At 41.4% G+C, this 15,948-nt stretch overlaps 1 protein-coding gene across 2 annotated transcripts in view; it reads left to right on the top strand.

Moving 5' to 3' along the window:
- The window catches only part of COL4A1 (collagen type IV alpha 1 chain), a 209,249-nt gene that overhangs the window by 103,104 nt on the left and 90,197 nt on the right, over positions 1 to 15,948 (top strand). For both annotated transcript variants that reach the window (XM_084610506.1, XM_084610507.1), the window contains exons 3-12: positions 4,135 to 4,224; positions 4,310 to 4,354; positions 6,297 to 6,341; positions 6,451 to 6,513; positions 6,609 to 6,662; positions 6,795 to 6,821; positions 10,834 to 10,917; positions 11,853 to 11,915; positions 13,074 to 13,109; positions 15,085 to 15,126. In XM_084610506.1, coding sequence (XP_084466632.1) covers positions 4,135 to 4,224; positions 4,310 to 4,354; positions 6,297 to 6,341; positions 6,451 to 6,513; positions 6,609 to 6,662; positions 6,795 to 6,821; positions 10,834 to 10,917; positions 11,853 to 11,915; positions 13,074 to 13,109; positions 15,085 to 15,126 — 549 coding nt within the window. The remainder of the gene's footprint in view (positions 1 to 4,134; positions 4,225 to 4,309; positions 4,355 to 6,296; positions 6,342 to 6,450; positions 6,514 to 6,608; positions 6,663 to 6,794; positions 6,822 to 10,833; positions 10,918 to 11,852; positions 11,916 to 13,073; positions 13,110 to 15,084; positions 15,127 to 15,948) is intronic.

The following is a 15,948-nucleotide window of genomic DNA, read 5'->3' as shown; positions in this document are numbered from 1 at the left end:
GAAAAATAGGAGAGGAAGCTACTCTGCAAGAAAGTGGGCAGGCAAGAGACAGAGAGAGCCAAGAGCCCTAGCCCCTCTCCTCCTATCTGCCTGCTAGATTAACCAGCCAGGCGCAGAGCAGGCAAAAACTTGCTCCCAAAAGAAAGGTAAAGTAACTTATTCCCATGCTCCGTGAGCGGGGGGATCAGAGGAGAAACTGGGATTGAAATTCTCTTCTTCTCAACACAGCTTAGGGTTGCCAACTTTCTCATTGCAGAAAACCGAACATCCTTACCCTATCCCTGCCCTGCCCCCACCCTGAGGCCATGCCCCTTCTCAGAAGCCCCGCCCCTACTTACTCCATCTCCCCTTTCTCTGTGGCTTGCTCTCCCCCACCCTCACTCATTTTCACTTGACTGGGGCAGGGTGATTGGGTGTGGGAGGGGGTGAGGACTCCAGCTGGAGGTGCAGGCTCTAGGTTGGGGCCAGGGATGAGGGGTTTGGGGTGTGGGAGGAGGCTCAGGGCAGGGGCAGAGGGTTGGGGTCTGGAGGGGGTGAGGGCTCCAGTTGGGAGTGGCAACTCTGGGGTGGGGTCAGGGATGAGGGGTTTGGGGTGCAGGAGGGGGCTCAGGGCTGGGGCAGGGGGTTGGGGTGCAGGAGGGGGTGAGGGCTCTGACTGGGGGCACAGCCTCTGGTGTGGGGTCAGGGATGAGGAGTTTGGGGTGCAGGAGTGGGCTCCGGGCTGAGGGATTTAGAGTGTGGCAGGGATGGGGGGCTCTGGGTTCTCAGCCAATGGGAGCTGCAGAGCTGGCTCTTGGGATGGGGCCAGCGCATGGAGTCTCCCTGGCCGCTCCTGTGCTTAGGGGCCACAGGGGCATGCTGGCCTCTTCCGGGAGCCATGTGGAGCCACGGCAGGCAGGGAGCCTGCCTTAGCCCCACTGCGCCCCTGAGCAGACTTTTAATGGCCCAGTCAGCGTCCCTTTTCGACCAGGCGTTCTGTTCGAAAACCAGACGCCTGGCAACCCTAATACAGCTACATGCTGCCCCTTATTCCAGGCAGATGGCGAAATAACAAATAGCTCTGTGTGAGCTAGAGCAAATTACTTAGGGTCTGATTTTCATTTACTGTAAGGTCCCATTTAAACCGCTCTGGCAGCATGAAGAGACTTTGGCCTTAAACTGAGTTATTTACATCTACTTTGAGGCCTCTTTATGTTGCCAGCACATGTAGATGAGAATCAGGCCCATAATCGTTTAAGTGCTTCAATTTTACCCATATGTAGAATGAGTGAAATAATATTTTCCCGTCTCACAAGGGTGTTATGATGCCCTCAGTTTGTAAAATGCTTTGAGATCCTTGAATGAAAATCATTAGTTACATTACGTACATCCACTGAAGGTCATTTTTTCCCTTCACTTGCACATGTTGTACTTTCCTGGAGCAGTGGACAACTGTGCTGATATCTGTTTTAGTGTCTTCTGTGTCCCTAATTCATCTCCCAGCAGGTCACAGGAGCAAGTGTCCAGGATTCATTGTAAAATCCTGCTTGTAAATGAGGTAACATCTGTTCTTTGTAGATGTACTTGCTACTGCAGTGCAACAAGCCAGCCAAAACATGGGGTTTTTGTACCTCAGTAATCCATTTAGCATTTCTGATATACTCCTGATTTTAGAATAATTACATCCACATTTAGTCAGATGCCTCTTCCTGGATCCTGGTATATTCTTCCTTAAAATGTTTTTTTAAATCAATTGTATAGTTAGAATTTTATACCTTTTTTACTTTAGATTCAGAAATGTGTTTCTTAATTACTTTGTGTTTTCTTTTGTTGTGGTCTTTTACATTGCCTGGGATTTTAGTATTCTTAAGCAAACATGCTGGGATCAACGTGATGTGTAGTAGTAGTCATGCCATTTAAGCAACAGAAAAAATATTTTTGACAAAAATTAGTTTTTTGACTAAATTAATTTGAGGGGGGAACAGTGCTGTCTTTCCATGGAAAAGTATTATTTTGTCAAAAAAACAAAATATTTGCCCCAAACCCCAAATATTTCAATTTGGAAATGCTGAGGTGGAGTCTCATGTCCCATGATAAACCATGGTCAGAGACTCCCATAATGCAGTGCCTTGCCTCTCTAAGGTGGGAGAGACACTAATGCAGCATGGGAGATTTAGTCCAACCAGGGAACCCAGTCCATAGAGGCCAATGAGAGCATAAGGCCCCCAAACTAATACTCCCAGGAGGCACAGTGGGAGCATTGCCAAATTATATTTTGATGTTCAGACAAAAAATTTCTGCATTTAAATGTATGCCAAAAAATTCAAATTTTCTTCAGGAGTAAACCCCATTTTGATCATTTCTTGGCAGTGTGTTGGGGGATTGCCCCACCTCCTTTTGAGTGATTTCCCCCCAGTGCTGCATGGAGGTAGTATGCCTGTGACTATGTGAGGCCCCACTTCCACCAGCACCCCCTGGAGGTAGAAATGTGCGTGGCAGATGCCTCTGGAGGCTTTAGGATGCCACTTCCCCAGAGACATGTGGGCTTGGGGAAGAAAGGAAATTCCAAGAAGGAGCCAGTCTAGAGAAACCCAAGCCAGCAGGAGCAGACACAAAAGGAGACTTAGCAGAGACGCTTAGGCACTGATGGAACCATCAGGCAGCTTTTTACCATTTTTACTCAGGAGATTCTCTGTTGACTGGCTGTTTGCTTCAGCCCACTCCTGCCCCTTCCCTCACATTCCTTTCACCTCAGCCTCACTCCACATGCCTTTATATGCCCCTCTTTCTTTCTCTGTCCCTTCCTCCCTCCCTCTTCTCCCCTGCCCTGTCCCCCCTTGTACTCCCTTTTCTAAGTCCCCTCTCCTTTCCTTTGTCTTTTTGTCTAGCTAATGCCATCCTAACAAAACCCACACCCAAATAATTAATAAAACCCAAACTCCACCCCACAAAAAAACAAAACAGTACAACTCACATGATATCAGTCAATCATCACTCAGCTCATGCTGCTTATGTTATTTCCTTTCCTATTGCTGAACTCTTGAAGCCTGGGACTGTCTTTTTAAATTTCTGAGTACAGTGTCTAGCATATTAAAGCCACATTCTCAACCTCTAGATGCTACTGTAATAAAACTAAAAAATAATAATCCTTGTTCAGTGCATGCAAAATTCTTGCTGGTTTCATATGGAGCTCTAAGTTAGCGAGCATTAAGTAGCTACAAGATTAATGCATAATGTGCAATAGAGTTCGTTTTCTGACTACTAACAAAAGAATTATCTGATTTAAATAAATATGGATATCTATAGGAGAAGGATACTTTTCAGCATGAAGATCTTGAAAATCACCCTTTTGGCCCAGAGAGCAGGAAAGAAGACTCTGATAGATGGTGCAGTCTGTTCACTGAGCCACCTGGGAAGGAATTTTACCCCAAACTTCTCCTAGGGCACTTGAGCTCAAAGCTATATATAACTGGCAGAGTCTTACCTCATGAAAGGTGCTGGAATGAACAAGAGGAGTCAGGATGGTAGTTCATAATGCAGCCTTCCCCATTTGCCACTTGTCACCTTATATTTACAGTTCAGAGGTATGTAATTTTCTACTAGACTTATTGGCAGCTGTGTAGGAGTGCAGCTACTCCTAAAAAGATCATAATGGAAGAAAAGTTGCAGAGGGGCTGTGCAGCACCCATGGTGGATAGTCATGCCTGTGGTACCATGAGTCATCATGTAGAACTTTGCTCAGGAAGACTGAAACAAATGTGTTTTCTTGTTTAAAATACACAAATTACTCTTCTATCTGTGTGCCTCTGCCTCCTTTGTTCTCCCCTTCCTTGAAACACGTTTCTATACACATTAACATCAATTTTATAGCTGTTAGATTTCTCTATTAAATACCAAACTCAGATGTTTTAACTCCACCTAGATATAATCTGTAATCTACTATCTATTGGCAGCTGTCTCAGTTTTACCAGGGATAGTATACTATTGTATGTAGTGTTGTTGTAGCTGTGTCGGTCCCAGGATATTAGAGAGACAAGGTGAGTGAAGTTGGTCCCATAAAAGACATTACCTCACCAACTTTGTCTCTGGGAATATTGGTAGTTTGAAGCAGCAGAACCAGTTTTACTAAGGTTGAAGTGTTCTTTTTCTTTACAGGGTGAAAGAGGTTTGCCTGGACTACAAGGTGTGATTGGGTTTCCTGGAATGCAAGGACCCGAAGGTCCACCTGGGCCATCAGGAATTAAGGTAGGGTGCATTTAATACTTAAATGGGAAGATTTCCCCAAATCCTTGTCACTGTGAAAGACCAATATATTCCATTTTTCTTACAGGGTGATACTGGAGAACCAGGGCTACCAGGAACAAAAGGAACAAGGGTGAGTATCTGCTTACATTTAGTTTTAATAATTTTGAAGAATGTAGGTTAAGATTTTTAAGTCTTAATGGTTAGCTTAATTTTTCCAGATATGTTTGCTCTTTGCCAAGTGCAAGATAATGTCAGCCCCCTCTTTAAGTTAGTCAGTGGCTGCCTGTTAATTTCAAAATTCTTGCTCTTGCCTTCAAGGGTCTGCAGCATGCTGCCCCTGCCTATGTCCTCTTACATTACCTACCTGGTCCTTATTACTCTACCAATTATACTGGTCTTGACAGTCTTCATGTTTCCCTCTCTTCCAAAGGTTGCCTTTTCCCATGCTCTGTTATACTTGGAAACCCCTCCTTAAGCTTGTTCACCAAGTCACCTCTCTCACCTACTTTAAAAGTCTCCTTAAAAAAAATCACTTCTGCTGTCTCTCCTATAGGAAGTGAGCAGGGAGGACAGGATACACACACTTACACACAAGTTAACAGAAACATTAATATATGTGTATGGCAGGGGGCTCAATCCTGCAACCATTAAAGTCAAAGGCAAAATATCCATTGACTTCAGTAGTGCTGGACCAGACCCTTTCTGAGTATCGCTGTGATTTTATTGATGTCACTCTCTTGTGCTTCTTCTTCCTTTCCTAAGCTGTGCATTTGACCCTTTCATCTGTCATGTTCATTTTAGCTTGTGTACTTGCCAGGGCATTGGCCATGTCTTTATTCGTTTTGTGAGGTGCCTAGCTCTTTTGGGGCACTCTAAATTAAGGATATAATAATCATGAAAGAGAACTTGAGTATGTTGTATTTCCTGTGACATTTTTTATACCCACGGCTTTCTTGCACATAGTCTCAGATAGGCTTACCGACTATGGCTCTTTAGTGCCCTCTCATGGTTAGACCATATAGAACTTGAGTCAGCTATAGCCTTTGAGTTAATAGCTGTAGCTTTCAGGCACTAGCAGCTTACACTGTTAGACTCAAAGGTCTTAAAGTCAACCCCACTGTTAATGATAGACACGGCCAGGGGCACTGTGTTGGCTAATTTGGGTGAACATATACCAACTGTACATGTGGTCACCACTCGCAGTACCAGTAGACTGAGCATTTAATAATGCTACAAGTTTTGGAATGAAATTACTTACCCCAAGCTAAAACAACTACATTTGTCTTTCCTGCTCCCCAACACCCACATTAGAAATCACTGGAAGACTAAATAAAAAGGAGATTGCTATAGATTTCATATTATGAATTACAGTGGCAAATGTACGAAATATCTACTCCTTAGCAGCATTGACTGTGCATTTCAGTTCTGATCTAACTCCCATTGAACACAATGGAAATGGAGCTGATCAAGGATTTTTCAACATGTTTTGGAAAAAAATCAAAGCTTTTGTGGATTTGTTTTTAGTATTATTTTTCACCTTGCCTATAGAGCAGTGATGGGCAACCTGCGGCCAATCAAAGTAATCTGATTGTGGCCTGCGATACATTTTGCTGACGTTGACGGTCCGCAGGCATGGCCCCCCCGCAACTCCCAGTGGCCGCAGTTCGCTGTTCCCGGCCAGTGGGAGCTGCAGAAAGCAGTGGGCCGTAGGGACGTGCTGGCTGCTTCTTCCTGCAGCTCCCATTGGCAGGGAACGGCGAACTGTGGCCACTGAGAGCTGTAGGAAGCCATGCCTGCGGACGGTCAATGTCAGCAAAATGTATCGTGGCCTACAATCAGATTACCCTGATGGGCTGCATGTGGCCTGCGGGCCGCAGGTTGCTCACCACTGCTATAGAGTGTTTGAAATTTTGACGGAAAGTCTTTGCAAAAAAATGTTCATGGAAAGTTTTCCAGATATTTTGATCAGCTCTAAAACGGCCATAATTAGATCAGGCCCATAATTTTATATTTTATTGGGTAATTTTGATGTCTTCGCTTTATAGTTTTTAATATATGTTCATTAATTACAGGGCCCACCAGGTTCATCAGGATATCCAGGAAACCCAGGTCTTCCTGTATGTATGAAGCATACATTTATTTACAAAGAACCCCACGGTTTTACTAGTGACATCAGGTGAGGATTAATACAGCATTTATTACTTTTCTTCTTTCTCCTATTGGTAGGGCATCCCTGGACAAGATGGCCCACCAGGTCCACCTGGTATCCCAGGTTGCAATGGCACAAAGGTGACATTTACATTTTTAACAATTTCCTTGTACATATTTTTTTTTTAAATATGAATGTGTTTCCTAAACAAAGTCAATTTCTCTGTTCTCTTTAGGGTGAAATAGGCCCTGTTGGTCCTCCAGGTTTACCTGGATTGGATGGGAGAATAGTAAGTAAACATTTTAATCCATAATTCATTCTTTCCACTCTGATTCTTGACATTTTAAATGTTATTAAAAATTGTATAATATTGATAATGTGTATGAGAAAAAATAATACATTTTAAGTATTTATTTTCCAGGGACCTCCAGGATCTCCTGGAATTAAGGTATGTTTGTCTTTAAAATCGAACGCATTCATATATTGCTTTTAGAAGTTAAAAATCAGATGACCTATGCACATCAAAATTAGCAGCCCTTACTTAGGTATTGGTGTGGCAAAGATGTACATACATGCTTGACTTTGTATGCTGTGAGGTAGTCCCATTAGTTGCCATGGGACTTCTCATAGTGCATAAAGTTTAAGCACTTGCATGAATCTTTGCAGGATCAGGACCTAAAAGAAAATAGTACCCACTGTTAAGTAGGTGTCTTATGCCCACTCCCTGATGTATAAAGACTTAAATTCATTTTTAAGATTCAGCCATATATTTATTTTGACGTTACCAGATTTGAGAGAACTCCAACATTTCAGCTTTCCAGTCAATTTTCCACAAAGACTCTCCTTGGAAAACAGCCAAAAACATGACCAAGATCTCATGTTCGTTAAACAAATAGTTGAAATTTTATTTATAAAAACTAACTTTCTATGTAATGAAATGTATATTACTTTGTCTTTCTAAGGAATGAAATGCTGTGACTATGAAAGGATTTGACACATGAATATAAAATTAATGGATATAATTTGAAACTTCAATTTGCATATAAATCATAAGTGTAATCACAGTTTTGGTGTGAAAAGACTTTTAGTCATAAAAAAAACCCTTGCCTCTTTCTCTCATATGGGAGGAAATGACTCATGGTAAAATAACGTTGATTCTTTAATGATTCTTTTCTATACATGTGTGCATACATAAACAACTTTTAGAAACAACATAACTGAATCACAAAGGGCTGTGATTTGTTCAGAATTTATGAAAATGGCATCATGTGATACCAAATATGAAGCAAAGATGTGAATAACTTAATTTACAAGTAATTTGGATAAATATTATTGCCTTATTTTAGGTATAAGTTATTGTCGCAAAGGAAAATCTCACGTTTTTTGCAGGCCATTAAATTTTGGAGTTATGATTTACTTCAAGGAAAATTCTGCATTTATTCTATGCTGCTAGGGTTCCCTTGACCACTTTATATAGGATTTTGACACACTATGGCTAAATTTAGAGCTGGTGCAAACAGGTGTGATTTAAGTTAGTGGACGAGCAGTTGAGGAACTCTTCAACCCCATGTGATTAGATCAAGTCAAGTATCACAAGAGACCACCCTTGATTAACCAGGAGATCTTCAATTATCTGGAACTTAAAAAAGAGCCCAACAAAAAGTAGAAATTATGTCAAATTACAACAGATGAATATAAACAAATAACACAAGTAAGTAGAGACAAAATCAGAAAGGCAAAGGCACAAAACGAGTTAAACTAGCTAGAGACATAAAGGATAACAAGAAAATATTCTACAAATACATTAGAAGCAAGAGGAAGACCAAGGACAGGGTAAACAAAAACAGTGGGGGGAACAAAAACAGAAAATGTGGAAATGGCCAAAGAGCTAAATGACTTTTTTGTTTCAGTTTTCACAAAAAGTTTAGTAGCAATTTAATCATCTAATTTAATGAATGCCAGTGAAAATGAGTTAGGATCAGAGACCAAAATAGGAAAAGAAAAAGGTAAAAATTACTTAGAAAAGTTAGAAGTGTTCAAGTCACCAGGGCCTGATGAAATACATCCTAGAATACTCAAGGAGCTGACAGAAGAGATATCTGAGCCATTAGCGATTATCTTTGAAAAGTCATGGAAGATGGGAGAGATTCTGGAGGACTGGAATATAGCAAATACTGTGCTCATCTATAAAAAAGGGAATAAGGACAACCCGGGGAATTACAAACTAGTCATCTTAACTTTAGTAATGGGAAAGATAAAGGAGCAAATAATTCAACAATCAATTTACAGACACCTAGAAGATAATAACGTGAGGTGATAAGTAACAGTGAGCATGGATGTGTCAAGAACGAATTGTGTCAAACCAACCTCATAACTTTCTTTGACATGGTAACAAGCCTTGTGGATGTGGGGGAAGTGATAGACATGGTATAACTTGACTTTAGTAAGGCTTTTGATCCTATCTCACATGACCTTCTTATAAACAAAATAGGGAAATACAACCTAGATGGAACTATTATAAAGTGGGTGAACAACTGGTTGGAAACCTAGTCCCAGAGAGTAGTTATCAGTGGTTCACAATCAAGCTGGAAGGGCATATCAAGTGGGGTCCTGCAGAGATCAGTCTTGGGTCCGGTTCTCTTCAATATCTTCATTGATGATTTAGATAATGGCATAGAGAGTACACTTGTAAAGTTTGCTGACGATGCCAAGCTGGGAGAGGTTACAATTGCTTTTGAGGTTAAGATTGAAATTCAAAATGATCTGGACAAATTGGAGATATGGTCTGTACTAAATAGGATGAAATTCAATAAGGACATATTCAAAGTACTCCTCTTAAGAAAGAACAATCAGTTGCACACATACAAAATGGGAAATGACTGCTTAAGAAGGAATACAGTGGAAAGGGATCTGTGGGTCATAGAGGATCACAAGCTAAATATGTGTCAACAGTGTAACACTGTTGCAAAAAAGCAAACATAATTGTAAGCAAGACATGAGAAGTAATTCTTCTGCTCTACTCTGCGCTGATTAGGCCTCAACTGGAGGATTGTGTCCAGTTCTAGGTGCCACATTTCAGGAAAGATGTGGACAAATTGGAGAAAGTCCAAGAAGAGCAACAAAAATGATTAAAGTACTAGAAAACATGACCTATGAGGGAAGATTGAAAAACTTGGGTTTGTTTAGTCTGGAGAAGAGAAGACTGAAGAGGGATGTGATAACAGGTTTCAAGTACATAAAAGGTTATTACAAGGAGGATAGGGCAAGAAGCAATGGGCTTAAATTGCAAGGGCGGTTTTGGTTGGACATTAGGAAAAACTTCCTGACTGTCAGGGTGGTTAAGCACTGGAATAAATTGCCTAGGGAGATTGTGGAATCTCCATCATTGGAGATTTTTAAGAGCAGGTTAGACAAACACCTGTCAGGGATGGTCTAGATAATACTTACTTTAGTGCGGGGACTGGACTAGAGGACTTCTGCAGGTCCCTTCCAGTCCTACAATTCTATGATTCTAAGTAGTTGATTTGAAATCAAGTAAGGTACTACTCAATATGAATAATGGTGGCAAAACTGAGCCCATGTATGGGAAGGGTGGATATAAGTTCATCATGTGGTCAGATTTTGCCACCTTTACTTATATTGAGTAGTACCCTGCTCTGTAGGAAGTTCCACTGTTTTCATTGGTATTGTAGAATCTGGAATGTAATGAAAAAACGTACTAGAATGTAAATCCTTCTTGAATCATGGAGGTCTATGGACTCAGCACAACTGGTATGGTTCAACAGGACAGGATGGGAGCAGCATTCAGAGAGCCCATGCAGGCTGTGCCTTCCCATCTCTACATGCCACAGAGCACGGCTTCATGTTAGCTCTCAGTGCACCACTCTGCAGGGAGGTTTTGGAGAAAATGTAGGTTGAGGGAGGGGCAGGTCTGGAGTATGTGTGACTATGCTGATTCACCATCTACTGCTCCCACATAGAAGTCAGGTGCTGTGGTCATGGGGACTATTGCAGTCTCAAGGTTGTATAAATAGCCAGAGATCACAGTCTAGGAAGGAGGGTCCCTTGCCTGTAAAACCTCCAAATGTTTCCAACACACAGGCCAGATACTCAGATTGGAAAGACTTAAATTTAATGGGCAACTAGGGGGATTTTCCCACCAATAAGTGGAAAGTAAGGGGAAAAGTTAAGATTGGTACTGGAATCTTTACTGAGTATTTCAAGGGTACCTGACACTGAAGGGCTTTAAAAACTACAACAGCTTCCTTGTGGTATGTTTAAAACAACTCAAACAAGTAAAATGCTGACCATTTTTTTATACTTCCCAAATGATTCCAAAAGACTGTATAAATGTTATGTGAGTGCTTTTCTCCAGTCTTAATGTCAGTGTTTCAGAATCAGTGTTTTTATTTGTGTGCATATATATATTTCACCTTTTTTTCCCCCTTCTCCTATGATAGGGAGACCCAGGTGAAGTGATTGGGTTCTTACCACAAAATGTGCTAAAAGGTGAAAGAGGTTATCCTGGCCTCCCTGGACTACCAGTAAGTCTTAACTAAAATGACTGCATCACATCTTTAAGTGGGGGTAGAGCGTTGTCTGAAAAGCACTGGTCTCTCTTTACGGGGGAAGAGGAGGAAGAGAAAGACTCTGAAGTTGCTGCAAAAGGGGAATAGATCAGCATGGTGCCCTGGCACCAGAATGGCTGAGGAGTTTAAAAGGGGCAAGTCCTGGCAGTAGAACCCCTTTTCCCAGGAGTGGGTGAAGCAGCACCCACTCTTCCTCCCCTGGAGGTGGTAAAATGCCAGATTTGGTCAGGCCCTGCTGTGGGCATCGCACAAGCCACTTCTTTTCAGGGAGGCTGGGAGGAATTTTTCCCTCACCACCAGATTGGCCTAGGTGGAGTGGCATTTTTTTTTTGCCTTCCCCACAGTGGGTTCAGGGAGGGCTTTGTTGAGGTGAGGTGTGAAGGGAATTAAGCTATGTGTCGCAACTCATTGTGTAAGTGTGGGGCGGATGTCCAGGGAAGGTACTCCATAGGGAAGGGATACAGTGACTAGATAATATGCCTTGGTAAAGGACTTAAAAACTAGGTGTTGGTTAAAGGCGTGGAACGGGGAGAGGTTGGGGTTCAGGACTTCTATGACTGGTATATCAGGGAGCCAACCCCTTTCATCTAACCCACCTTAACCCTCGTTCAAGTGGGGGGATGGCATGGTCCCAGAAATGAGTTAGTTTGGGAACCTGGATGGAAAAGGGGGGCCTGGCAGAAGCCCCCCAGGTAGATAATGAACATGGGGTTACCTGCACTGTACACTTGTATCTGCCAGGTGATCCCAGACATCCAATAATAAAGTTGTGGCCTGATTAAAACCATATCAGGTGTCCCCTGTCCTTTCAGTATAGCCAGATAATATATATAAGCATCATTAAATTTCTCAATAGGTATCTCTTTTTAATGGCTCCTTCTTATTTTCAGGGTACACCAGGATTGCCAGGGCTCCAAGGCCCCATCGGGCCACCAGGGATTACAGGAGTTCCAGTAAGTGTCATTTTATGATGATTTATGTACTGCTGCTTTATGAAAAAGCTCTAAATGATTGGCATATTGGGGATGAATGGTATGGTAGTTAGGGCACTAACCTACCACTTGGGCAACTCAGATTCAGTCCCTACTATACCACACATCTTCTGTGTGACCTTGGACTCCAGGGGACTGCTTCTGCAAGATGCAAATAACTCTAATTTACTTCAGTGGCTGTTAGAATCTGGCCCCTCTTTCTACAGTTTTGTAATAGATTTTTACATTTTCCCCTCTTGAATCCATGGAAAATGTGTTGCTGGTCTCACAGCCTAATCTAAATCAAAATAGCTGCTGAAATTGTCCTAGAGGTACTATTAGGAACAAAGGAAAGGCAATCTCTTCCCAAGTAGAAGGTCTCCTGTTGTGTTAAATTCCAAATGTTCAAGGCACCTGAACTACTTGATACGTTGACAGGTGTAGTAGATGTCAGAATACATTCTCTGCCTTTATGGCCTTAGAAAACCACAGATACCAGCAAGCAGGGACCAGTTAATCCTATTTTTAAAAATCAGCACTATTTGTTTCCCCTCATAGTGAGCTACATTCAGGGCAATCTGTGTTATGAATCCATGGCTGTGGAATCTACACTGCAAAACTGCTGTATAAAAAGGGAGCAAGATATGACTCAGTGTAAACATGCTTGAGTTAGTGGTTACATTTACTGAGTTAACAAAGACTTATCTAAATTACGCAAATTAAGGATTATTATTCAGCACAAGTGGTCAGCAGGACATAAGATTTACATCTCATCTGAAAAATGGCACCTTCAGCAGTACAGATGTGCTAAGGTTGGGGAACTGGTTCAAGCATAAATCAAAGGGAAGAGTGCTATCTATTGAATCACCAGCACCACTCCCTGCAGCACCTGCTGTTTGCTATGAGTGTCTCTTGTCCAGGTAGTGACCAGCTCCAGCACTTCTTAACTGCAGTATCACACCCCTAATGTAAGAGCTTAGACAAATTCTGGAAGTTAGAAAGTACTAAAAACATGATATTGATCTTTCTCCATTAAAATGAAGACACCAGTAGAACGGTGCATTTTTAATGTCTGGGGTAAGCAGAAAACATTACATGTAATGTATAGCAAGCGGTCTAATAAAATGTCATGTCTTATAGGGTCCCCCAGGCCCACCGGGACTTCCGGGTGAGAAGGTGAGGATTTTCATAGGCAGTACTGAGCTATTTTTTCGACGTGCTAGTCTTCAAATGTTCTGTGCATGTTTGTGTCTTTATATAAAATATTGTATCTTAATTAACAGAGCCTCAAAAAAGGTATGGTTTTGTAGGTATTCTTTAAGATATGCTCTCCTACCAGACCAAAACACCACTAAGTGTTATATTCTACTATTTTTATTATTTATTCAGAACTGGTTGAAAATTTCAAAATTTGTCAGTCAAAATTTGTCATTGAAATGCCACTAAAATGTTCATGAGAATTTCATTCATGGGGGATGGGGGACAGGAGTGAGTGATCGGGAGGATCAGGACCTCATTGTGCTATGCCCTATATGCACACTTATTAAAAAGACAATGCTTTCCCTAAAGACCTTGCAATATGCATTATGACAGAAAATGATAGGGAGTGTGCAGAGGAGGAGTAGACAGCAAGGTAAATATAAAAATAAAAATAGTACATCTTGGCGTAATGGACATTAGTCATGATTTGCCATCTGCCTTTATTCCATATATTGCATTTTGATGTTGCATCTGGAAGAATCAGAGTCTATGTTGGTATAAGTCAGCTGAAAGGAGATCTCCAGCTCCCACCCCAGTAGTGTGCATGAACATTCTAAACAAAACCTCTGGCTGATCCCTCACCAGCCCATAGCCACTCCTGCCCTCAACAGGCTCTGGATTCCCCCCATTCTCTTGATGATGGTGGCAGGGTGGCATTGAGTAGTATATGGTGGGGGAGTGTAGTGGCCTGCTACCTCCTCTGGCATTCAACTGGGGACTATTCTTCTCTCCTTCCAAACTTCCTTCCATCTTCCAACCCCGATCTGGGGTGTCCCCCTGCACATTCGCTCTCTGCTACCTTTAATGTGTCTTGTTTTGTCCAACATTTTGGGATTCCATGTTCCTCCATCTCTCTCATGGGGCTTACTCCTCTCCCCATTTGTTGTCTCCATCTGGTGCCACCTCTCCGAAGGCAGAACTAAGTTGAAACTGCTGTTGGGGGCTGACTCTCTGCAGGAGTCAGGACCAGAGGAAAGACAGCTTCTGGCCACCCAGCTGTAGTAGCTGCAGTGATCTCTGGCATCTAGAGGCAGGAAGTGCACACACACAAAAACCAACAGTTGCATATTTTTTCAGCCCCAGCTACTGAGTGCAAAGAACTTGGGACTATCATGTCCTAAATAGGACTGTTTCAGGTATTCACAGGGCTTCTGGGACTGCACTGAGTGCACAGGCAAAGGGAAAGCCAACATTAGGGCAGAGATCGTGTGGGATGTACAGTGGTCCCATTGATCATAGCCAAATATTTATTTGGAGGCCACATCTCCCATGCCTTCTGCAGTCCTACCATTGCCCAACTTGTCAAAGTGAACACATGGTTGAGCTAAAGATAGGGAAAAAATAGGATAAATATAATGACTGTTTATAAGATCATTTGGGATGGTCTCTGCTTCTATATATCTGTCTTGAAAGAGAAGTATGTGGGAAAAAGAGAGTTTTTGTCAGAAAGAGTGAAAGATTTGTCCATTTAAATATGTGTATACACACATATAGCTATATTTTAGTTGTCATTAAAACTATGTTATAATCTTATGGCCCCCTTAATTGTATGTCTTCCTGATCCTCATCCTCCATCTCTGTTTGTTTTTCACAAAAATAATGTGATCTCCTCATGGCTGGACCTATGCCTTTTTATGTTTTGAAGATGTCGAGCACATTCTAGGCATGACCAGAAATGAATAAAAAAAAATAATAATCATTCAGGCTTATGGCTAATTAACTTTTAATTCAGGATAAGAATATATGGGCCTCGAGGACTTTCCATATTTGAATAAACAGAAGGTTAGATTTGGGGCCAAATCTACCACATTTATAAAATCCTTACATATATATATATTTATAAAAGGAAAGTTGGCTAATTCAGTAACACATGTATAATTTTTATCATCAGGGTCATATGGGCTTGAGTTTTCAAGGACCAAAAGGTGATAAGGTAAGCCCCTCTGTTTGAAATGCTTTAGAATACAACTGCTAGATATATTTTTGAAGCTATATTTATTTTAAAGTTTGGTATTGGAGTCACTCTGTAGAGTAAGCCAATACAGTAACTTTTTCATTTTAAAAGATTTGTGTTCAAACCTGGTTCAAATCACTGGCTGGTATAATTAATTACCAACATGGTTTGTGGAATTTCACATGACTGGCATTAGGCATAGAAATTGCCATACGTCATTAGATCCAAGGTCCATCTAATTCAGTATCCTGTCTCTGACAGTGGCCAGCACCAGATGTTTCAGAGGAAGATTTAAGAACCCTGCTATAGGCATATATGGGGTCATGTGTCCCCCACATATGCCTCATCTTGATCTTGAATAGTTAGACTGGTTTAAGCCCTGAAGCATGTGGTTTAAAATTCCTGCCAAAGTTCTTATAATTAATTTTGGTAATTCTGTATATTCCTGTTATCCATAGAAATGTCAATTCCCTTTTTGAATCATGCTTAGTTCTTGGCCTCCGTAACTTCCTGTGGCAGTGAGTTCCACAGCCAAATTACATATTGTGCGTAAAAGTATTTCCATTTATCAGTTTCAACTTTAACAGTTCCCATCTTTTTATTTAATTGAATGTCTCCTTGTTCTTATGAAAACAGAAGTTCCTGATCTACCTTCTGTAGAAAATTCATTATTTATAATTTAATATAAGGAATAATTCTGAATTCAGTTAGATCTCCTAATACAGAGTATGTTTTCTGAAACTTGAATGTAAAAAGATATAGAGAGGTATGGGGATTTTTGGTTAGCTTTGTTTTATATTG

The sequence above is a fragment of the Lepidochelys olivacea genome (genome assembly GCF_965140295.1).
Source record: "Lepidochelys olivacea isolate rLepOli2 genome assembly, chromosome: 1".
Taxonomy (NCBI): domain Eukaryota; kingdom Metazoa; phylum Chordata; order Testudines; family Cheloniidae; genus Lepidochelys; species Lepidochelys olivacea.
This window is presented reverse-complemented; position numbering and strand designations above follow the sequence as displayed.